General features: G+C 43.3%; 1 protein-coding gene across 4 annotated transcripts in view; it reads left to right on the forward strand.

The window, feature by feature from the left end:
- Positions 1-23,422, forward strand: part of Myo5c (myosin VC) — a 92,149-nt gene that overhangs the window by 27,380 nt on the left and 41,347 nt on the right. For all 4 annotated transcript variants that reach the window (XR_007343972.1, XM_015480646.2, XM_048793763.1 and 1 more), the window contains 10 exons: positions 2,446-2,711; positions 6,800-6,881; positions 9,352-9,492; positions 11,310-11,435; positions 13,918-14,001; positions 15,888-16,022; positions 16,425-16,522; positions 21,053-21,139; positions 21,636-21,747; positions 22,726-22,937. Coding sequence is in view for 3 of the 4 variants with exons in the window: in XM_015480646.2 (XP_015336132.1) it covers positions 2,446-2,711; positions 6,800-6,881; positions 9,352-9,492; positions 11,310-11,435; positions 13,918-14,001; positions 15,888-16,022; positions 16,425-16,522; positions 21,053-21,139; positions 21,636-21,747; positions 22,726-22,937 (1,343 nt within the window). In the remaining variant the exon portion in view is untranslated. The remainder of the gene's footprint in view (positions 1-2,445; positions 2,712-6,799; positions 6,882-9,351; positions 9,493-11,309; positions 11,436-13,917; positions 14,002-15,887; positions 16,023-16,424; positions 16,523-21,052; positions 21,140-21,635; positions 21,748-22,725; positions 22,938-23,422) is intronic.

Here is a 23,422-nt window from a genome sequence, read left to right on the forward strand (position 1 = left end):
TAATCTACATCAGAGTGCCAGCTCCCTCTCTGAGAATATATTCCCACCTAGATTCTGCAATAGTTTACTGTATTGAATTGACACAAGATAACACTTAGCAGAAGTCTGTTCTGCAACAAATATTATGAGCAGAGATCCTGGGTAGGGGATGTGTTTGGTTAGTCTCATCAATGTCCACATGAAGAAGAGAACAAAATGAACAACAGGTAGTAAAAATACATTTCCATGAAGCACAAAATCAGCACACCTTTATAAATTTTTGTATTACTACGTCTATCTTCGTCCACTCTGGCTGCCATAATCATACACTGGGTGACTTTAACCACTGAAGTTTGCTCTCTCCCAGTTCTGGAGGCTGGAAGTCTGAGATGAGGGCACCAGCAGAGCTGGGTTCTGGTGAGCGCACTCTGCCTAGCTTGCAGATGGCTGCCTACATCTTGCATCCTCACTTGGTGGAAACAGCAGGCTCTCTGCTATCTCTTCCTAAAACCCCTCATGTGGGCCCCACCCTCATGACCTCAGCTAACTCTAATTACCTCCCAATGGCCCTGGCTCCAAATATCATTTCACTGGAGGATAGCTTGAATGTGTGAATTTTACAGGGTACACAAACAGCCCATAACCGTGTCTTTATTCATGTCCCCAAAATAACCGATGGGAACAGTCAATAATTTTGTGCAACCTGTGATTTCTCAACTCTCTGGCACCTGCAGTTTTGGGACGAAAGAGCCAGTCAGAGTGGAGGGCGCACTCTGGCTGGGTGCTTTGTCCTGTGGCCTCTGGCCAGGAACTAATTCTCCTTCTGCTCCAACTCTTCCCTTTCCATCCCTGTAGTGTCCAGACCTCACCTCTTAGTTGATTCTCAAATGACTATTAAGTTGGGAGAGGTGACCTGGACCCAGGGTGAGAATATAATGTGCTTGAAGTGACAGTTCCCCCTATTTCCTTGCTCGTTTATCCCAGAGAAGCTGAGCTTCTGCCCCTTTTCTTCTCAAGCTCTCATAGACTAAAAGTGTGATTTCCACCCAACAAATATTGTCACATTGAGCTCTATTTCATGAATTTTATCAAAAAGGTGGCATTTTGGAGGAGAAATTAAAATCGGTAGACGAGAAATTCTTCGTTAAGTATTGTAAGAATCTTTGTAGAAAATTACCAGCCCTAGCCAGATGCAGGGGTGCACACCTATAATCCCAGCCACTCAGGAGGCTGAGGCAGGAGGATCCCAAGGTCAAGGCCAGCCTGGGAAACTTATTGAGACCTTCTCTTAAAATAAAAATTAAAAGGGCTGAGATGTAGCTTGATGGTAGAGCCCTGAGTTCAAAAACCAGTACCACTAGGAAAAAAGAAAGAAAGAAAGAAAGAAAGAATTGCCAGTTCCATAATCATTGGTCTGGCTTTGGTACACACATATAACTCACTTACATCAGGCACTTAGAATGTTGGCCAAATTAAATTCACTTGAAGCCTTTAAAAAAATTTTTTTAAACTGCTGCATCTTTGCATTTCCTTCCTAGCCTCACCTATAGCTGATTTTTTTTTTTTACTTAAAAGGTTTTGTTCCTTCTTAGAAGGAAGGAAACCAATGATTCTGCCAGTCCCCTCTCCAGCAAGGAGGTCAGGCACACCAGTTATCTTGGTGTTGGTCAGAAGGCAGCTGGGTGGACAGCGAGGAGGTGGCAGGTCTTTTTAGATTGCTTCCTCCACCCTATCCTGATGCTTCTAAGAAGCAATCACATGGATACGCTGCTGGGCTGAGATGGAAGGTCCCCTGCTTGAGACCATCCATGGTGCTCAGTTGCATGGCATCACATCCCCAGGCTAAGTGGAAAGAGCCCACAGTCCACGCTGGCTGAAGATAAACAGGAGCTTTGCTGCCCAGACCTGGAGGAGGAGTAAGAGTTGCTTGGTGCATTCAGGATAAGTCCCCCACTGCAGCCCTCATGATGGCTAAAGAGCTAGCCCAGCCGAGGAAACCCCACCAGCTCTGTCTGCCACAACATCCAGGCACCTCCTGGGCCAGCCCACCTAGGTAGACTCCTGACTACACTAGGTGGGCTAGTAGGTGCACATCCTGACAGATGACCTGGTGTGGTGCCAAGGGAAGAGAGAGGGCTGGGGGTTGGTTCCACGTGCACAGGAGCTTCCATAACCGCTATCATTATTGATGCTCTTTGACCAGAATGAAGATGTACAGGTGGGACACAGCCCTGGTGGGCCCACCATCACAGCCATGGTGCCTGCTCAGGGACAGGTGCGGGATTCGTGTCACTAGAGTCCCTCTTGATTTGCTCCACTACCTTAGGCCTGGTCTCCCTCCTGCCAGCTCCTCTTCCACTCTCACACAGGCCCCAGTGCAGGCAAGGGACAAGGACCAGGACTGGTGGGGTGGTGCTGCGTTACATGTCTGAGCAGTCCTGACAAGGTTTGTGCTTGCTTTTAAAGGAGGATGACAGTCACCTGAAGGTGTTCTGCGAGCTCCTGGGTCTGGAGAATAGCAAAGTCGCTCAGTGGCTATGCAGCCGTAAAATTGTCACAACCTCTGAGACAGTGGTGAAACCCATGACCAGGCCCCAGGCCATCAACGCCAGGGATGCGCTGGCCAAAAAGATCTATGCTCACCTGTTTGACTTCATTGTGGAGAGAATTAACCAAGCATTGCAGTTTTCAGGCAAGCAGCACACTTTTATTGGTGTTTTGGACATTTATGGGTAAGATTCTCTTCAGTGAGCCTGTTTTTTCTCACTTAGATGTCAATGACCACTTCCTTCTGTTTTGAATTTTGTGTTTTTCATGGTTACGAGGATGGGGTTCTCTGTTTTCCATGTATAGACTAAGTGCACACTCCTGGGTCATGGTATCTTTTATTCAGAGTGCATAAACAAATGTGAAACTAATCACGGCCAACATCAAGCGCTCATCGCATGCCAGCACCCATAGGTTTCCATGCACTTTCTTTTTGAGTCCTTAAACAACATGACGACTGCCCTCGTTTTAGAGTTGCGGCAATCAAGGCTTGGAAAGAGTCCATACCTTGTTCACGGCTGCCCCACTGGCAGGAGAGCTCAGTGCTGTGAAGCCCACTTCTGTTTCCCCCAGAGGCCCCTGAGGCATACAGCCCTGCAGCACTTTACTGGTTCACAGAAGTAACAGTCACAGCTGACCAGCTCCTGGCCATGCTGCAAGGCCTGAGGCTGATTCAAACCCAATTTCTCACTTGCACCCGCCTAAGTAAAGCCTTTCCCAGGGTGGGATGCTCCACCCCTTCTCCCCGAGATCTACACTTGGTCTCACCCTGGACTTTGTTCTTTTCCTTCTCTCTACCCACCCTGCTTTTCTGAATCTCAGATCCGGCTCCAGCTGAGGATGCCTACAGAGTGGCAGAGTAGAAGCTGGCATGGAGCAGGGCTTGAGGGGTTTGTCAACCACCCAGGCTTCTGTTTGTTAGCAACTGACCCCAGATGCTCTGTCCCTCCCCTAGGACCACCCACCACCCCCAGCTTTTCAGGAGGAGAAGGGGAAGTTTGTCCCATGAAAGGCATTGTAGAGTATTCCACCTAGACTGGAAGTCCCCACACCCTGGTGACAAGCAGCTCAACTGACTCTCCCCATGTGAAGAGAGAGCTAGCTGTGCCCTGGGACTTCACGCCCCTGCTGCTGCCTGCTGTGGACATGGGGAGGGTGTAGGGGCCACTGCCAAGCCCTTGAGCTTTCACCCAGATAGAGTCAGCTCTTCCCACAGCTGATTCAGGAGAGACAATGCCACAAAAGAGTTACTGTTTATTTAGACTCTAATACATATGGCTCCCAAATAATGGTTTCTGTCAACAGTTATAAAATACTAATACATTACTGGGAGAGTCTGGTAAATTATTTACCTTATGTTGTTCCAAGAAAGAATTTGAGCAGCCAGTAAAATTTTAAGTAAACTTTAAAAAAAAAGTAATAGGCTGGTTTAAAATCGTCTCTTTCATTATGATGGGAATTTGTGACTATTGTTATTCCAGGTTCTTCTCTGTGTTTTAAAAACTAACTTTAAAAATAAAGGTGCATGCCTCTAATCCCAGTGACTCAGGAGACTAAGTTAGGAGGATAGCAAGTTTGAGGCCAGCCTCAGCAACTTAGTGAAACTCTGTCTTAAAATAAAAAGTAAAAAGGGATGGGGTGGTACTCAGTGGTAGAGTGCTCCTGGGTTCAATCCCAGCACTGCCAATAAGTAAATAAATAATAGAATATATTATTTATGTATAATATACTTAAGAATATATTATTTCCTATTTTCATCCAATAAACAAACATTTGCCAGTTACTGTATTGGGCTGCAATTGGGGAACAGAGTAGACGCAGAGTCCAGGCCCTCTGGGGACTTAGTTTCAGTGGGTAGGCAGACAGGTAGGTAGGAACAGGGCTGATACCTTGGGGGAGTCGGTGAGTGTGCTGGAGGTGAGCGGGTTGGGAATGTGAAGGAGCAGCGAGTGAGGAGCCTGGCAGGCCAGCCAGACCCGGGTCCAATGGGCCTGTGGACCACCAAAATAAAGACTTTGGTTTTTTCATCTAAGCAGACAAACCTGAGCAAGAGTATTTGTGAATTACAAGAACTTGTTTGCTTATATTTACAATTTTAATTTAAAAATGGAATTCCTCTTCAGAAATTATAAAAGTCACGTGGCTGCTGCCACCCATGAATTCGTGGTCACCCTCTAAAACGCAAGTGCCCCCTCAAAGAGGCAGAGCTCTAGCGTGGAGCAAATCTTTCCCTCTTTCTCCAGCATGCCTGTGTGCAGACTAACCCTCACCAGTGCAGACCCCGAAACTTCTGAGAGCTCAGCTTGACCTGGAAATAAGGAAGCGTTGGAGGACGAGTAAACTCTTTACTCTTTGAAGATGAGTAAAGCCCAAGTTGTGAGCTTTGAGGTTTAAGATTCAAGTGAAACAAAGGCCATGACTCGCCAGCCTGCGGTGTGCTTATGTTCTTTGGTTGGAAAGAACTGGGTCTGAGAATCAGAGCGAAGGAGTAAGCTCGGTAGCAGACCAGCTGTGTGTCCCCCAGGGAGTCACAGGACCTCTCCAAATTTCAGTTCCTGTGTCTGTTAGACAGGCCTCTCACAGGGTTACTGAAAAGGAAAATTATGAAGGACCTTGAAAACCATCAGTGTTGTCCAACTGCAAAGTGCTATTCTACTCAACAAGCCTCTGGCATTTTAAGTCATAAGTTTAGGTCTTCCCATAGGTTTTGTTTGAAATTTCAGTTTAGAGTGCATGAAAATAATCACTGACATTTGACATTCTGCTTTGTTCTGGAAAGCCCCATCCTTGGTCTGGCTGTGGGCTTTGGAGCATGATGAGGCCCATTTGATTCTCCCCCAGATCTCCCCTCCTTGTCCAGATCAGCCTCCAGACTTCTGAACCACCGAAGATGAGGTGGAACAGGGCCACAGAGCTGTGTGCATCCTGCTGCTGCTCTGAGTCCCCCTGAAGCTGTCTAGAGGACGGTCCAGGCCCTTAACTGGCCAGGAAATTCTAAACTGAGCCAAAATGGCTCAGTCAAGTGAGACTCGGGGGCCCCATGGTTGGAGCTGGCAGAATCTCTCAGGATTAGAGCGATTAAGAACAAAGCCTTTGGAGGCACCAGGAACTGGGCCAAATAGCCTTCTGGCAGCACTTGCAGGTCTTCGCCATAGTCACCTTCCCCTCTGAACAGTGGGGTCACCGAGTCCTGCACATGGGGCGGAGTTAAGGTGAAAGGAGTTGATGTGTGTGTGTATGTGCTGACACCTAAAAGCCTGAGCCAGTTCCTCCCAGCAGGGTGCTCCTCTGGCAGGTGGCGGATTTGGGGTTGTGATTTGTTTGTCCTGCACCATGTTTTACAAAGGGAATGATTCACCTAAAAGTTCAGATTTCTGCTCTTTCTTGAGAATCAGGTGATCTAATTTCCCAGCCTACATTCATCTATGGCTGCTGCAGCTGGCAGGAGCCAAGTAGCAGCTGCCCCTAGGACAATCCCATTTGCCATGGCTCCTCGGAGTTCACTATTGTGTGATAGTCAGCCTGTTTCCCATTTGTGCCTCCTGCCTGGCTGCTCTTGAGTTTGCAACTCCCGGGCAACCACAGAGACAGCTATTGAAAACCTGAAAGTGGAGGCAGGACCATTTGTGCCCTGCCCCATGTGGGGTCTGTGGGGCCATGGGATATTAAATGACCTTGTCGTTTCCTTCCAGGAACTGCAAACTCCAACCTTGGGGAGGGAAATTCATGCTGCCTCTCTGTGCAGTGGGCAGGGAGTGAGGATATAGGACCCACATGACTTTCTCACTGAAAGCATGGACAGTCCTGTCAGTCTGGCTCACAGCTAAATTCTGACACAAGCTGTGTGATCTCAGGCAAGTTTCCCAACCTCTAGAGTCATTTCCTGGTCTATAAAAAGAGGATGATAATGCTGGCATCATTCTTGAATGGATTAAATGGGTACATCATATTGGGACATGCCTGTTTAAATGCCTGGCTTTGGGTAGGTGTATTGTACATAACCAGATTCCCTCTTGGAGATAATGAGGAAAAATGTAATTTATAAACTTCCAGGATATTAAAACTGGAAGCCTAGAGGTATATTTAAAACTTGGAGAAAACAGCAAACTTTTAAGCTATGAAATTTGTCAGAAAGGAAAATAAAACCCCTGGATTCAATCCTAGCAACACACACACACACACACACACACACACACACACCATTTGCCTATAAATGGATGCATATGTCCTACTTCCTTTTTTTAAATTTAAATTTGTTTAAACTGTATTTCAGTTTTGAAACCTTTGATGTGAACAGCTTTGAACAATTCTGCATCAATTATGCTAATGAAAAGCTGCAACAACAGTTTAACCTGGTAGGTGACTTTTCTACCTTCTTGGAACTAGGTCTCAGCCCTGAGCCAGTAAGAGGCCTGGTCTTGCTTTCCTCCATCTTCAAATTTCCCAATTGTTAAGGGAGCCTCATGCTGAGTCCCTGTGCCACCTTGTGGCCATATTTTGAAATCGCACCCTCTTGTCTTTCATTTCATCCTTTTTGAGCCTCCAGCCAACTTTTGAGCTTTGGGTCATCACCTGCCCGGACCCTCTATGCAGCCAGGATAAACCATTTAGTTTCCAGAAGACTCCACTGTCTTGTGAGCCTCTGTATCTTTGCATCTGCCTTAACCCACCTGCTCCTGTCCTTTCCCCATTGCTTCATCTTCACTGGGAGAACTCAGGCTTTTTGAGATTTACTCTCCATGAGGGTCTTCTGTGCTGCCTTCTGTCTTTTTGGGGTTAGGAAACATTCTTCTGTGCTTGCTTCTATCACATGGAATTATCATTATTTGCATGCATGCCTCTAAATACACGTGGGCACTCAGAGAGGCCAGGTCTTGTGTTCTTTGTCTCTCTTGGTTCAGTGCCTGCCTCAGTGCATCAGTACTAACAGCAGATGGCTGAGGAATATGGGAATGAGCTTCTGCAACCTGAATTTAAAGCAAGTCATAGGTAGTACTTTCCTAATTACAGAATCAAATATGTCCTCTGGTGGAAAGAGAGACAAGAGATGGATTCCAATTTTTCCCACAGTGGGAAAATTCATTGATTCAAAAGCAAATTTGCTGAGTGCAGAGTATGTATGCCAGATGCTGAATTGAGTGCTGAGATACAAAGATAGATAAGACACTTAAAAACTGTTGGCTATGTGTTACTTATGGATATTTTGGCATTTTGATATTGCTATATGTATTAAATACAATTGTTACCTCTTAAGTACCCTGGATTCAGGAATTTTATTGAATTCATTTTTTTTAAATTCCTTTGCAGCACTTATGCCTTGCTTCTAACCATAGATCAATGAAATTAAAGATTGCCGGATATCAGTCTGTGTTGGCTCTATCACAAGCTAGTATGGTACTTTTATGCCTGCTTCCTCATTTTGAGGTTTGGTTATTGAAGAGCAATCTGAAAAGCTAAAATGCTTTAGTCACTAGCATTGTCCTTTAGCTTCCATCTTAAACTTTGGCTGCATTTCCTTAGAAAGAAGTTTGATTCCTGTTCATAATAAAAAATGCATTTTAAAATCCTAACAGTTACTCCAAGGAAAGCTTATCACTGTTAGTACCCAGCATCCGGGCATTTCATTCTCCTACACAACCCTCCCCCCCCAGGAGAAGGCAGCATGACACTGGAGACACCACAGGCTTTGGCTTACACCCTTCCTCTCCTCCATCTTTGTGTCATCGTGCAGACCCCTGTCCCCACAGGGTGTTACCCTCACAGGTCACATGATCTCTGCTGAGGACTCTCATTTCTGGGCTGTGCATCTGGCTGCTGCTGGGCTGCACAGATGCTCCGAGGCTCAACAGGAACAAGTTCAGAAATGAACTCGCTACCTTGCCCTCTTAGCCTGCTCACCCTCCTACTGCCTTGCTCCTTTTCGTGGTTAAACCAACAGGGTTGACCTGTGTCCTGAGCCCACCATTCACCCTATCTCCTGTCCTCTTCCCTTCTCCTCAGCCCTCCCCTTCCCCTAGTCCTTGCTTTGCTTCTCAGCCACCAAATAACCCTGGGCTGAGTCTTACTGTCTCTAGTCTTGCCCTCTTCAAAGCCACTCCAGGTGTCATCCTGACCTTCCTGCTTTATCCCTCATTGGCTCGAGGCCACAAAACCTGAATTCTCTAGGGAGGACATGAAGGCCTTGTATAATTGACTTGTGCCATCCTCTGCCATCTCATCACCTCCTCGTCACTGTGATACCCTAAACCTGTACAAGGTTCACCTCTCAACCACCTATTGAACCATCCTCACTGCAATTCTGCTGTTCTTGCTCCTCCCCTCAGCCAGCCACTTGCCAGCCAAAACTTCTTTTGTCCTCCAGGGAAGCCTGAGCCCTGTCCCCTGGGAAGCCTCTTTAGTACCCTCATGGCCCCAACAAGTGGTCCACACAGATCTCTAAGTTGTGGGTTTCTCACAATGGCTGTGCAGCAAGCATCCTCAGATAGCTGCCCCTGCCTGCCCACCCCTCGCCAGTCTGCTGCAGGCCCAAGAGGTTGAATCTGCTGGGAGCAGGGAGAGCCTCCAGGACCATACTGAGTACCATGCTGAGATGGTGGTGACACTAGGAGGTGGGGACCCACTGAGACCCGGTGGGACAATGACAGTTATACCCACATTAGAAGCTCGGGACATTGGTCCTAAAAAAGGGGGTTGCCAACAAAGATCTTTCTGTTTAAACTTTAATGTAACCATCAATCCTTTATCTATTTTCCCAAATGCTTGCACCCTGCTCTTTGGGAGCATGCTCCAATATTCTACTTACCATATTAACTTTTGGGAACCCAGCATGTCTTTAAACTTGAACAAGAAGAATATATGAAGGAAGACATCCCTTGGACTCTGATAGATTTTTATGACAACCAGCCAGTTATTGACCTAATTGAAGCAAAGATGGGCATTTTGGAATTACTGGATGAAGAATGTTTGGTAAGTTTAAAAAAATTTTTTTTAATGATCTTATCCTTTTTTTTCCTTTATTTTTGAGCAATATTTGTAAAGTCTTATGTCTTACCTAATTGATGGGATATTAATTCTGGGACAGTAATGATGACAGGACCCCAGGGGCCAGGTGGCCCTCCCTCCCTCGGCAAATGCATGCCACCCTTGGGCAGCAGACAGGACATCTTGGTGACGTCCAGCAAGGAGGTGGTCTCTGAGGCTGCACCCTAGTGCACCATGTGCCCAAAATAGGCCTGGAAACAGCAGATGACGCCCTGCTGTTGTTAATGACTCACAAGAAATGAGTTTTCTTTTCCTGGTTCTTGTGAGTCACCAGGAGGTGTAGCTGAAAAATCAACACCATATGATGTAGAGAAGAGGTCTCTAGGAGTTGTCCTGGGAGGAGCAGCTGTACAGTGGGTCAGTCCAACAGTGTTCCACCAGAATAATCCCCAAGGAGTGTTAATGTTTTTGCTATAAATGACATATTTTGATACTTAAACATAGTTTTTGTTTTTTTCCCAAAGATTTATTGTATTAAAAATAATGCTGATGGGGCTGGAGTTGTGGCTCAGTGGTAGAGCGCTCACATAGTACATGCGAAGCCCTAGGTTCAATTCTCAGCACCACATAAAATAAATAAATAAAATAAAGATAATAATAATAATAATAATAATAATAATAATAATAATAATAATAACATTGAAGGCTTTTGGTGATTTCTCCTTAGAATTCTCCATTCCAAGATTCTTCTCACAAATTGTCCTTTCCAATGCCACCTGTGCCTCAGCCCTTATAGTATGTAGAATTAAAGGGCAGGCATCAGGGCCAAGTGTTCTGGAATGATCCACAAGGTACAGGGTGCCAAGGCCAAAGCTGCTAGGAAATATTTATATCTATTCTACACAGGTATTTCCTAGGTGAATCATAAACACCTAATGCAGAAGTCACTTAGACACAGTGAGGTATTAAAGTCACAGAGTTTGGGCTGAATTTAACTGATAGTTTCAAAATCACCAGCATCAAGAGCAAGTTTTACAAGGAGCTCAGTTTGAGGAGGTAAGATCTTAATTCAAGGTGGTCGTTACTTAGGTAAAAAAACCCATTATTCTGAAGCAGACCTGGAGAGGACACAGGCAGGTGCCAGTTCTGACCCACTGTGCCGAAAAGGAAGCCATGCTCCTGTCATGGGACCCATTGTGTTTTTCCTGAACTCTGAGACTTCTTTTGGAAGAATCACAAAATATTGCCCATTTTTATTTTGCACAAGTTGCAGAAATTTTTAAAAAATGATTACACAGCCATTTCCACTTAGTTTGAAAAGTTCTGTTCTTCTAAAAGGACATTGGTATACCCATTTAAATCTCACTACATACCACAAATTATACACAATTATTAGTCAACAATAATTTTAGAAACTACCCTAAAGGTTATTAAGATCAAAGATAGATTAATGTCTACAGGGTTCTTGTTGTTTTAATGAGAGAGGGAGGAGATGGATGTGGTGGTGCACACCTGTAATTCTAGTGACTTGGGAGGCTGAGACAGGAGGATCACAAGTTCAAGGGCCAGCCTCAGCAACTTAGCAAGACCCTAAGCAACTTAGTGAGACCCTGTATCAAAATAAAAAATAAAAAGGGCTGAGGCTGGGGCTCAGTGGTAGACTACTCCTGAGTTCAATCTCAGTATCAACAAACAAACAAACAAGAAGGGAGGGCCTCCACCTATATCAGTGCTTTTCTCACCTCCATCATCTTTCATCTCTCACTTTCTTACTTGCTGTTTGATTTGCGATTCTCTTCCAGTTACCACATGGAACTGATGAAAATTGGCTTCAAAAGCTGTATAATAATTTTGTCAACAAGAACTCCTTATTTGAAAAACCCAGAATGTCAAGCGCATCCTTTATCATTCAGCACTTTGCCGATAAGGTACGGTGAGGTCTTGCGCATTCTCTACCCAGGAACGGTGCGGCTTCCCAAAGGAATGGGCTGCAGCTTTTCTGGAGTGGTTCAAATCCCACGTAGCTTGTAGCTTTGATAAAGGATACCTGCACAAATGTGTCTAGGTAATGATGCTTAATTTGTTTTTATTACAAAGTATGTCAAATCTCAACTGGACTGCTTTAAAGACAAATGTGTCATTAATGGATTTTATTTCTGATTTTTAGAATTTTGATTTTTGACATTTGGTAAATCCATTAACCTTTTCCAATTTTTTTTCTCTATAAGCTTAGGATAATCAAGTAGAATAACTGTTTTCAGTGATGAAAGCTATTTCTTTTTGTGTGTGTGGTTTTCCTTTTTTATTAAACCAGAATATCTTTATTATAGTGACAACATAGGGTAACTCAAGGTGATCAGTTTTCAATTTCATCTTTGTTTTCTATACAGCTCCTTTTTATTTTACTTTTTACTAAGCAGATATTACTTTTGTAAGGAGATAAATAATTTTAAAAATCTCTTCATAGAGAGATTTCTTTCTTCATAGAAAGCTTAGAAAATAGAAGGCAAAAAAGAAAACTTGTCATAAGTGCCTGCCCTGAATGCACATTCTTGTTTGTTTCCCTTCCTTGGGGGAACTCCTGCTCTCTGTCCATTTCCTGCTGGCTGTTACTGGGGGCTGGACGAGGGGACAATGACCTAGAAAGGGGTAACACCTTTGTGGGTCAGAGGAGTACTGTTAAATATGATGTAATGCTTAGAGTCTTTCAGATGGGTTCCTGAAAAGATGTCTATGAAATAAATGATGGTATGCCAAACTGTCATTCATAATGTCAGGGTTCTAGTTTTGTGGGGAAAAGGAAAAGAAGAAACAATTAGACTCCATAAAAATCACATGAGATTTAGTTCAAGGGTCTATCTTTATTCATAGTTTTTATACATATCCTTCTCTCATCTGCTACTTCCAAGAAGTACCCCTTTAAAAGAACTAGCAGCATTTTGGACTATGTGGAGGAAAAAAAAACCAAACATACACACTATAGGTTAGATTAGATTCTGGGTCTAATCAGCTGAAGGAATAAAACCCTTCTGAGATCAGGGTAGCTGGGCTTACATGCAGCAGCTTGCTCCGTAATCCCTCAATCCCAGAGGTCCCACAAAGGCACCCAGCTGCTTGGACCACTGGGTCTGCAAATGGTCTCCCTCAACCCACAAAGCTCTCTATTGGGTAGACCTCCGTCCATTTATACTAGTGGTTCTCACCATCATTCAGGAAGAATTTGTGCAACAACCCATGCACTTCATTCACAGGGCAGTGTTTACAAACAGCCAGTGCTCCTGGTTCCTAATCCACCAGCAAGGACTCTTCCTCACCTTGGGGCTACCAGGTGACACTGCTCCAGACCTCAGCACCCCCAAAGGCCTGTGTGCTCAGAGTCAACTCTTAAAAATTTTGTTTTTGCAGTGCTGGGGTTCAGACTCAGGGCCTTTCACATGCTAGGCAAATGCTCTACCACTGAGCCACATCTGCAGCTTTATAATTAATTTCTGGTGTATTTTAAATTTTCCCCGCACCATTTGTTAAAGAGGCTATCTTTTCTCCAATGTACATTTTTGTCACATTTGTCAAATATAAGATAACTGTAATTATGTGTGTTAGTCTTTGTNTATATATATCATATTGAATCTTACAATCCAGAGGCAGAAACTATGAGGTTTTGAATGTTTAGACAGCCACCCTGGATTTGCTTGAGGGATTTGAGAAGCCTTACTAACCAGAAAGTACATGGAGTTTTTTTGTTTTTTTTTTAAGCCAAATTTAAGCATTGCAAGCATTTACCCACTCGCAGCCTGACATTGAGGGCTCAGTGAGCGCTCAGCTCAGTGGGCAGTGGGTAGTTTTTGTTTCCTTTCTTGCATATGGATGCTCATTTACGAAAACAGCATTGGACCCAATGGTCACCACTCAGTTTTTTCCTCCTGTTGGTGGCTTCCCAAGCAAAGGCAGCCCTAAGCTTGGTTTTCTTGTGTGAACTGCACATGCTACAGGAAAGGAGTGGTCACCTGTGGCCAGAGGGCACCCACAGGTGAGTGCAGTGTGGTCAGTGTCCGCAGGAGCACCTGGCTCTGTATATCAGAAGACCCATCCCCCACTTCCTAAACTAACCTGTAAAGGGATTGCTATGATAAACAGGAACCTCCTTATTAAATTGCCTTTATAAGCCTCTTTCTTAAGATTTTTTTTTTTTTAAAGAGAGGATTTGGGTATAGCCCAGCAGGAGGGCTTGGGGTGTAACTCTGTGAAAGAGTGCATGCTTAGTATGTATGAGCCCTGGCTTCAATCCCCAGCACCACAAAGACAGAAACAAAAAGGAAAGGGGGTAGGTGGAGAAAGAGAGAAAAGGAAAGAAATGACCACTGTACTTACATCCTGTCTCTTTGAAAATAATCAATCCCTTTCTCTGCATAGGTAGAGTATAAATGTGAAGGTTTCCTCGAGAAGAACAGAGACACTGTCTATGACATGCTGGTTGAAACCCTGAGAGCAAGCAAGGTTTGTGGAGTCCTAAGGGGTAATGAATATTATTCATTATATAATTGATACGGATCTAGATATATATCAGGAAAGAGAGAGAGAGGGAATGGGGGAACGTACACATGTTGTCTAGGCTATAGCAAATTGTGGTTGGCTCGTAGATACAATAACCTTTTTTTTTTCCAGAACCCAGAGGCGCTTAACTACTGAGCCATATCCTCAGCCCTTTTTAAATATTTTATTTAGAAACAGGGTCTTGCTGAGTTGCTTAGGGACTCCCTAAGTTGCTGAGGGACTCGCTAAGTTGCTGAGGCTAGCTTTGAACTTGCAATCCTCCTGCCTCAGCCTCCCAAGCCACTGGGATTACAGGCATGGTCACCATGCCTGGCCAAAAATAACTGTTTTTTAAATTGGGAGTAAAACATCCTTCTAGCAGCTGAAAGCATTGTAAATCAATTATATGCAAATCAGAAACTAAATGTGCAGATGCCAGAGAGGAAGACAGCTAACCCAATCAGGGAATCACAATTCACCTTTAATTCAGACATTCACTTGTTTCAATAGCACTTGCCATGTGTCCGGTTCTAATTTCTGAGGATACAGCCAGCAGGTTCCTGCCCTAGTGGAGCTCAGGGTCTAGAGGGAGCCATGTCCCTCTAGATGGATGTGTAAACAAGCAGGTTTGGTAGTACTAACAGACAACGAAAATATGCCAAGTGAGACTGCTCAGGAAGGACATGCTGTTTGGCATGTGTAGGGTCCTCAAGTCCACAACTTTCTATGATGAATAGTGTCACCAAAAGAATGGCTTGTGGCTTCTTCTCTTTTACTTTAGATATTTCTTTACGAAATTTTGAGAATATTTCATGCATTAGCCTTCATTTTTCTGTGGTGATTTGGTTATGATATTTGTTTTCCCTCCTTTAAAAGATCTGAGCACATTATTGATATTCAAGTTTTTTGGCAATTTCCCAAAAGAGCCCAGGAACTTGCACAGATGATTATAAATAGATGCCAGGCCATGAAGTTATTAAAATTGGCTTATGAAAGAGCAGTCAATATTGAAACGAACTGCATCTTTTGTGAGGGAAAAAAAAGTGGATTTAATTTACCAGTGATTTACTCAGCCCCAAGCTGAGTCGCCGCAAGGTCCAGTCTAGAAGATGAAGGCAAAGGATGGTGAAACAGAAATGGGTGTGTCTACTGAGCACACAGTGGGAGCTTCTGATTCATTCATTCCTGAGGGCATACAAGGACACATTAGGCAGAGTTCAGCTTTGAAGGTCACCATCAATGTCTGATTTAGAAGAATGAAACAGGGACTGGCAGAGCAACTCAGTGACAGAGCATGTGCTTGGCATGCTTGAGGTCCAACATCAAAAAAAAAAAAAATGAGGTTCACTCAGAGACAAGAGGGATATTTAAGGGAATAACTGATACAAGGAAGAAAGTAACAATTGCCTTAAAATAGGTACAAATAGAAGATGAAGACAGGGATTAACTCATCTTGGACATCAGGGAGAGTTTTATAGGAAAACACAGCTGGAAAACATTTTAATAGAGCCTCAACTGCTAGGTAGGGGTTGGATCTGCAAGGATGGGAAGGAAGGAGGAGATTCCAGGTGAGCCGGGGCACCAAGTGGGAACAGAAGTGTCTCACCTTTCTGACCCTTGGATTGATATCCAGATATAGACATTAAACTTGTCCTCTATGTCCCCTGTCCTGGGAAAGAAGCCATGGGCCACCCCTAGTGAGTATGACCCTGAGCTCTGGCTGTAGATAGTGGCTGAGGTTGTTACTATACTACCCACTACTTCAGATGGCTGTTGTAACTTTTTGGTTTGCACCAGTGAAGATTGTGGGCAGACATTTTGGATGTTGAAATCCTCTCTTTTACTTTCAGTTTCATCTCTGTGCCAAATTTTTTCAAGAAAATCCCATTCCTTCTTCCCCTTTTGGCTCAATGATCACAGTTAAATCTGCTAAGCAAGTCATCAAGCCGAACAGCAAGCACTTCCGGACCACAGTTGGGAGCAAGGTACCAGAAGATGCTAAGGGCAAGGGGGTCATCAGGGAGTTAGGCACTCGTAGGACCCACACCTCAGACCTGGCCATAGATCATGGGCCTCTTCAAATCCAGTACACACACAAATGCAAAAAGTTTATTGCCATCATACTTCAAATGCCAAGGCAGCACACACCTGAGCAAGCTGCACCCCCCTGCATAGCAGCATGCTGTACCATTTCTCTGCTCTCTGGGAGGACTGGACAGAGCGTGTGTCATGCTAACATCCAAAGTCATGGTCTGAAATGTTCCAAAATATACGTGTGAAGTTAGCTTTTCATATTGATCAACTTACCAAGACTGGACTTCATTTTACCTTGATCTAAACATTAAATTATTTCAGAACAATGTTTGATCTCCGGTCCTGTTTCCTAGTTCCGCAGCTCTCTGTACTTGCTCATGGAGACCCTCAATGCCACAACACCTCATTATGTTCGATGCATCAAGCCAAATGATGAGAAATTGCCCTTTGAGTAAGTATTTTTACACCTCAGAGAACAAAAACACTGAGAAAGCAGTTTCTCTCATGATGTTGGAGAAGTTGCTAATAATTATGGTAAACTTTACTTTATTTCTGGAATGCTTTTTTTTTCTTTTTCTGGGCTGAGCATGGCTTTAATTTGCTTTTAAAAATAAGAACACTCATTTAATGTATTTCTAAAAATGAATAAGGCAATAGAAAAAAACACCTTAATGACTATTCACATAACATTTTAAAACTTCCAACCTGGTTTATTATTTAGTGTATTCTAAATCACAGTTAATTACAACTATTGGTATTAATGTTATGTGCATAATTAGTTTTTAATCTTTACTACTTTAACAAAGTTGAGTGCAAGGAAAGACTTGTAAGTGCCACCTGACTATATTAATAGACTGTTGAGAGGTAAATTATTGTAATACATATGATTTTGTTCCCCAAAAGCTCTCAGACAGCTCTCTTGTGGTACTTAATAATCCAATATCAACACAGATAGAAATGGTTTAACAAGTACTCACCCAAAGTGAATATTAGTATCCACCAAGAAGTGATATGATTTTTAAAGAAACAGAACTTCTCAAGTTACAATACGGGAGCAAATGGTTTTCAAACGTTAAATTCACTCATGTATACAAAACCAAATTTCTACTTCTATTAAATAGGTGGTAACTGGAATTCAGTAACCTGTTAGGTAATAATTGCAGAAGCCCAAATCATTGTGCTTTGCAGACAGAGGGGGGCCTTTGAGGTTGAGATGAACCCCTTGAGATAATAGGAGACTTCCAGAGAAGTTGTATTTTATCCAGATGCCATCATAGTGAAGTTTGTTAGTCTCAAGTCTACTGTTTGATCCTTTGTCTCATAAGGATCCTCCAAGTGTCCATATGAGTCTTCCTACTGTAATTCTAAGAGACAAAATTTAAAATTAAAAAAAAAGAAAGTTATATGGTAGGATACACCAACCTACAAATGGATGGACAAGAAAAGATCTGTCTTTAAAACTTGTGCTAGTATTTCCTTGTTAAAATTACTCTTTGATGTTCTTTTACAGAGATTTTTTATTTTAAACGGGAAAGGGAAGTTTTATTTTTTTAATTAATTTTAATTTGTTATATATGACAACAGAATGCATTATAATTCATATTACACATAGAGAGCACAGTTTTTCATATCTCTGAGTGTGCCTTTTCCCCACATAATTGCCAACACTTACTATTGTTGGTATTCTTAATAGCTGCCATTCTGACTGGAGTGAGATGAAATCTTAGAGTAATTTTGATTTGTATTTCTCTAATTGCTAGAGATGATGAATATTTTGTCATATATTTGTTAATTGATTGCATATCTTCTTCTGAGAAGTGTCTGTTCAGTTCCTTGGCCTTTTTATTGATTGGGTTATTTGTCTTAGAAGCTTTTTAGTTTGAATCCACCCCATTTATTGTTTCTTGATATTAATTCTTACACTATAGGAGTCTTATTAAGGAAGTTGATGGAGATTTGGGCCTACTTTTTCTTCTAATAGACGCAGTGTCTCTGGTTTAATTCTAGGTCCTTGATCCACTTCGAGTTGAGTTTTAGGCATGGTGAGAGGTAGGGGTTTAGTTTCATTTATTGCATATGGATTTTAAATTTTCCCCGCACCATTTGTTAAAGAGGCTATCTTTTCTCCAATGTACATTTTTGTCACATTTGTCAAATATAAGATAACTGTAATTATGTGTGTTAGTCTTTGTGTCTTCTATTCTGTATCATTGGTCTACAAGTCTATTTTGGTGCCAATACCATGCTGTTTTGTTACTATGGCTCTGTAGTAGTTTAAGGTCTGGTATAGTGATGCCACCTGCTTCACTCTTATTGCTAAGGATTGCTTTAGCTATTCTGGGTCTCTTATTTTTCCAGATGAATTTCATGACTGCCTTTTCTGTTTCTATGAGGAATGTCACTGGGATTTTGATTGGAAAAAAAAACAATTGAAAAAATTGACAAAACAAAAAGTTGATTCTTTGAAAAACTAAATAAAATTGACAGACTCTTAGCCATGCTAATGAAGAGAAGGAGAGAGAGAACTCAAGTTACTGACATACATAATGAAAAGGAAAATATCACAACAGACACTACAGAAATACAGAAGATAATTAGAAATTATTTTGAAAACTTGTACTCCAAAAAAAATAGAAAATATCGAAGGCATCGACAGATTTCTAGGGTCATATGATTTGCCCAAATTGAATCAGAATGATATACACAATTTAAACAGATCAATTTCAAGTGATGAAATAGAAGAAGACACCATCAGAAGCCTACCAGCCAAGAAAAGCCCAGGACTGGACAGATACACAGCCGAGTTCTTTAAGACCTTTAAAAAAGAACTAATACCAATACTCCTCAATTTATTTCAGGAAATAGAAAAAGAGAGAGCACTTCCAAACTCATTCTATGAGGCCAATATCACCCAGATTCCAAAACCAGGCAAAGACACATAGAAAGAAAGAAAGAAAGAAAGAAAGAAAGGAAGGAAGGAAGGAAGGAAGGAAGGAAGGAAGGAAGGAAGGAAGGANGAAAGAAAGAAAGAAAGAAAGAAAGGGAAGGAAGGAAGGAAGAAGAAAGAAAGAAAGAAAGAAAGAAAGAAAGAAAGAAAGAAAGAAAGAAAGAAAGAAAGAAAGAAAGAAAGAAAGAAAACTTCAGACCAATAGCTCTAATGAACATAGATGCAAAAATTCTCAATAAAATTCTGGCAAATCAAATACAAAAATACACCAAAAAGTTAGTACACCATGATCAAGTGGGGTTCATTAGAGGGATGCAAGCTTGGTTCAACATATGGAAATCAATAAATGTAATTCATCACATCAATAGACTTGAAGATAAGAACAATATGATCATCTCAATAGATGAAGAAAAAAGCATTCAACAAAATACAGCATCCCTTCATGTTCAAAACACTAGAAAAACTAGGGATAACAGGAATATATCTCAACATTGTAAAAGCTATCTATGCTAAGCCCCAGGCCAACATCATTCTAAATGGAGAAATATTGAAAGCATTCCCTCTAAAAACTGGAACAAGACAGGGATGCCCTCTTTCACCACTTCTGTTTGACATAGTTCTTGAAACACTTGCCAGAGCAATTAGACAGATGAAAGAAATTAAAGGGGTATAGACAGGAAAAGAAGAACTTAAATTATCACTATTTTCCAACCATATGATTCTATACCTAGAAGACCCAAAAAATTCCACCAGAAAACTTCTAGAACTAGTAAATGAATTCAGCAAAGTAGCAGGATATAAAATCAATACCCATAAATCAAAGACATTTCTGTATATCAGTGACAAATCCTCTGAAAGGGAAATGAGGAAAACTACCCCATTTACAATAACACCAAAAAATAAAATAAAATAAAATACTTGGGAATCAACTTAATGAAACAGGTGAAAGACCTCTACAATGAAAACTACAGAATGCTAAAGAAAGAAATTAAAGAAGACCTTAGAAGATGGAAAGATCTCTGTTGTTCTTGGATAGGCAGAATTAATATTGTCAAAGTGACCATACTACCAATCCTTAGCAAGAAGGATGAAGCAGGTGGCATCACTATACCAGACCTTAAACTATACTAAAGAGCAATCATAACAGAAACAGCATGGTGTTTCTGGTTTTATTAATGACTCAAAACAATGCTTCCCTTTTCATATGTTAGCACAACCCCTCTGGCTTAGCTACCTGTTCTCCAGAGTTGAGCAAAGGGATGACAGTCTTCAACTAAAGGTATGCAGCCTAGAAGGCCAAGACATTTGTTTGGCTATCAGAAGACAAGTGTTTGTAGAAGAAAGGCTGTGAAGGCTGAAAGATACATTCTCACACATGACACAAGATATCAGACTTGCTCCCAGGGCTCCAGCAGGAACCCCAAGGGCTAAAAGAGGTGCCTAGAGAAGCCAGGCATGATGGTTCATGCCTGTAATCCCAGCAGCTCGGGAGGCTAAGGTAGGAGGATTACAAGTTCCAAGCCAGCCTCAGAAACTTAGGCCCTAAGCAACTTAGCAAGACCCTGTCTAAAAAAAGAAAAAAAAATTAAAAGGGCTGGGGATGTACCTCAGTGGTTAAACACCCCTGGGTTCAATCCCCAGTGCCAAAAAAAAAAAAGTACCTAGAGGTACCTACAGGGTTAGAGGGGGATGCTGGAGGGCCACCTGTGGGTGTTTTGTAAAGGACTTTCCTTCATTAAATGGGTACTAAAACCAGTCCAGTTCACACATTTCTTTCCACCTGGTTGTCATTCAAAGTTCAAACCAAAGGCCTCCTGGCCCCACAGACCTGTCATCTCCTCCACAATCAGTGCTCTGTCCTCACCTCACCACCACAGCCCTGACTGGGTCACACAGGGGCTGTCTGCCTGTCATGGGGACAACAGGCCTAGACACTGCTGCCTGGTACTTGCAGTCCCTACAGCTCTGCTATAGCTGCTGTGGGTGTGCCATCAGTTACAACACTTGACACATCACAAAATCCGCTTCTTCAAGGTTTGACTCCAAAAGAATCGTCCAGCAGCTGCGAGCCTGTGGTGTTTTGGAGACAATTCGCATCAGTGCGCAGAGCTATCCTTCCAGGTAGGTGGTCAGCCCTCTAGGGAGACAGCATGAGCGTGTGCCGAGAACCAAGGGTATGGCTGCCGTGTGGTTTGTTTCACACTCTGGCTCCTGCCAGGTGCACCCAAGATTCATCCCACTGTCCTGTGGGAAGGCCAGAGAAGGTGAAAGAGAGGTCGTGAGTGGGACAGAAGCCACTACAGCACCCCAGAGCCCCCGCTCAGCTGCTGGCCATGCTCCTTGCTTGCTGCCTCTCCAGTGTTCTGGGAACACAAGCTGAAGGGGAGGAAGAGGGCAGTAGTGGGGCTGGAGTTAACAGAAACAGTCCAGGAGCAGCACATGTGCTGGGGTGGTCTTGGTGGCGTCCCATGGAGGGGACCCGTGGTCAGAATTGCTGGAGCAGAATCCACTGCCCCACTCCTATGGCAAGCTGGGTGGCAGGCCAGGCAGCAGGGTGCGCAGACACCAAGAGCTTTCTCTCTGGATGCCTGGCTTGGATTCCCCTTTGACTTTGCAGGTGGACGTACATCGAGTTCTACAGTCGCTATGGTGTCCTCATGACCCCGCAGGAGCTCGCCGTCAGTGATAAGAAGCAGGTGTGCAAGGTGGTTTTGCACAGGCTCATCCAGGTCAGCCTTCCTCACCTTCTGGAACCACGGGCTCTTCCCAAACAGCATGTCTCTCAAATGTATTTCTTCATCATTGCCTGTGAGCCTCAGGGCTGTAACTGTCAGGGACACCTAAGAAGAAAGGGAATGTGCCCTGAGCAAGACCAGAGTGGACTCACTCACTGGGCAAGAGCTCCAGACAGCAGGCTTCTTTAGGATGCCAAATTCGAACACTGGCTTCTCCCAGTGTCCCTCTATGCTGCTTTGTTCTCCCACAATCTAATCCAATCCTCCATGAACCTGGCTCTTAGGATATGGGCAGCTGAGATCACCAAGACAAGTGGACGCCAGACCTGGCACTTAGGGTAGATTTAGATTATTGCTGAAATGGTGAATTAGGATGGGAAAGAGATAGGGAAGTTATGATGGCCAGCAAAGGGGGTGGTGAAGGAAACACAAAATCAAGACAGAAAACCAGACTTCTCCAGGTTCTCCTACCCTTGTAGGGAAACCACATGAGGAGGCTGACATTCCCCGCAGCCCAGTTGAGAATCACTGAGAGCACACACATCCCCTCCTGCCTTCCAACGGACACCCTCCCCTAAACCCTATTTGTTCTGCAAAGGAGCTTTAACAGAAACTTTAAGTTTCTAGATCGTGATTAGAATTTTTCTGCTTTATGTCAAAGTAACAGTGTTAGCCAGGCATAGTGGTGCATGCCTGTAATCCCAGCAACTCAGGAGGTTCAGGCTGGAGGATCACAAGTTTGAAGCAAACCTCAGCAACTTAGCGAGGCCCTGTCTCAAAATAAAAAATAAAAAAGAACTGGCTGTGTAATTAAGTGGTAATGTTCCCTCGGGTTCAATCCCCAGTACCAAAAAGGAAAAAAAAAAAAAGGAACAATATTTTTGGAATTTTTGAGCCTCTAAAATGTCTTTTCCAAATCATGTCAGATCTGAAAGATTTCATTTCTGATTATAACATTTTTTTTTCTTCCAGGATTCTAATCAGTACCAGTTTGGTAAAACCAAAATTTTCTTCAGAGCGGGTCAAGTGGCTTACTTAGAGAAACTCCGATTGGATAAACTGAGGCAGGGTTGTATTGTGATACAAAAGCATGTCCGTGGCTGGCTTCAGAGGAAAAAATTCCTCCGAGAGAGGCAAGCTGCCCTGACCATCCAGCAGTACTTCCGGGGCCAGCAAACCGTGAGGTATGTTGGAATCGAGGGCATTGTCGAATGGCAGGGCTTTCTTTGCTGGTCACCTCCAGGGGGAGGCACTATAGAGGACATGGGACTTTTCTTCTGCCCCTGGGGTATAGATATGTAAGTGCAAGTCGCATTTAAAGTCTGGGACCCTGGAGATAAGAAGGGTGATTCCCTCAGGGACAGGTAGTGCTGACTGCCTGGTGTCCTATGAGCAGAGATGACCACCCTGAGGGGAGGAAACCCTGATCAGGGTGTTACTGAAGGATGTAGAGCTCCCACTGAGGCCGGGCAGAGGCATAGGGTCCCTTCCCATGGGAACTGAAAACGCCCAAGACCAGTAGGACCCTAGTGAAGGCCCTGGATAAAGATAAATATCCCCGGATTACCTGCCTGCAAGAGTGGGGGTGCACAGAAGGGACCAATGGCAAGATGCTGGGAGGGAGGAGTGGCAGCCCCATGGGGAGTTCACCAACCATGCCAATCCTACC

The sequence above is a fragment of the Marmota marmota genome, unplaced genomic scaffold, assembly GCF_001458135.2.
Source record: "Marmota marmota marmota unplaced genomic scaffold, marMar, whole genome shotgun sequence".
Taxonomy (NCBI): Eukaryota; Metazoa; Chordata; class Mammalia; order Rodentia; family Sciuridae; genus Marmota; species Marmota marmota.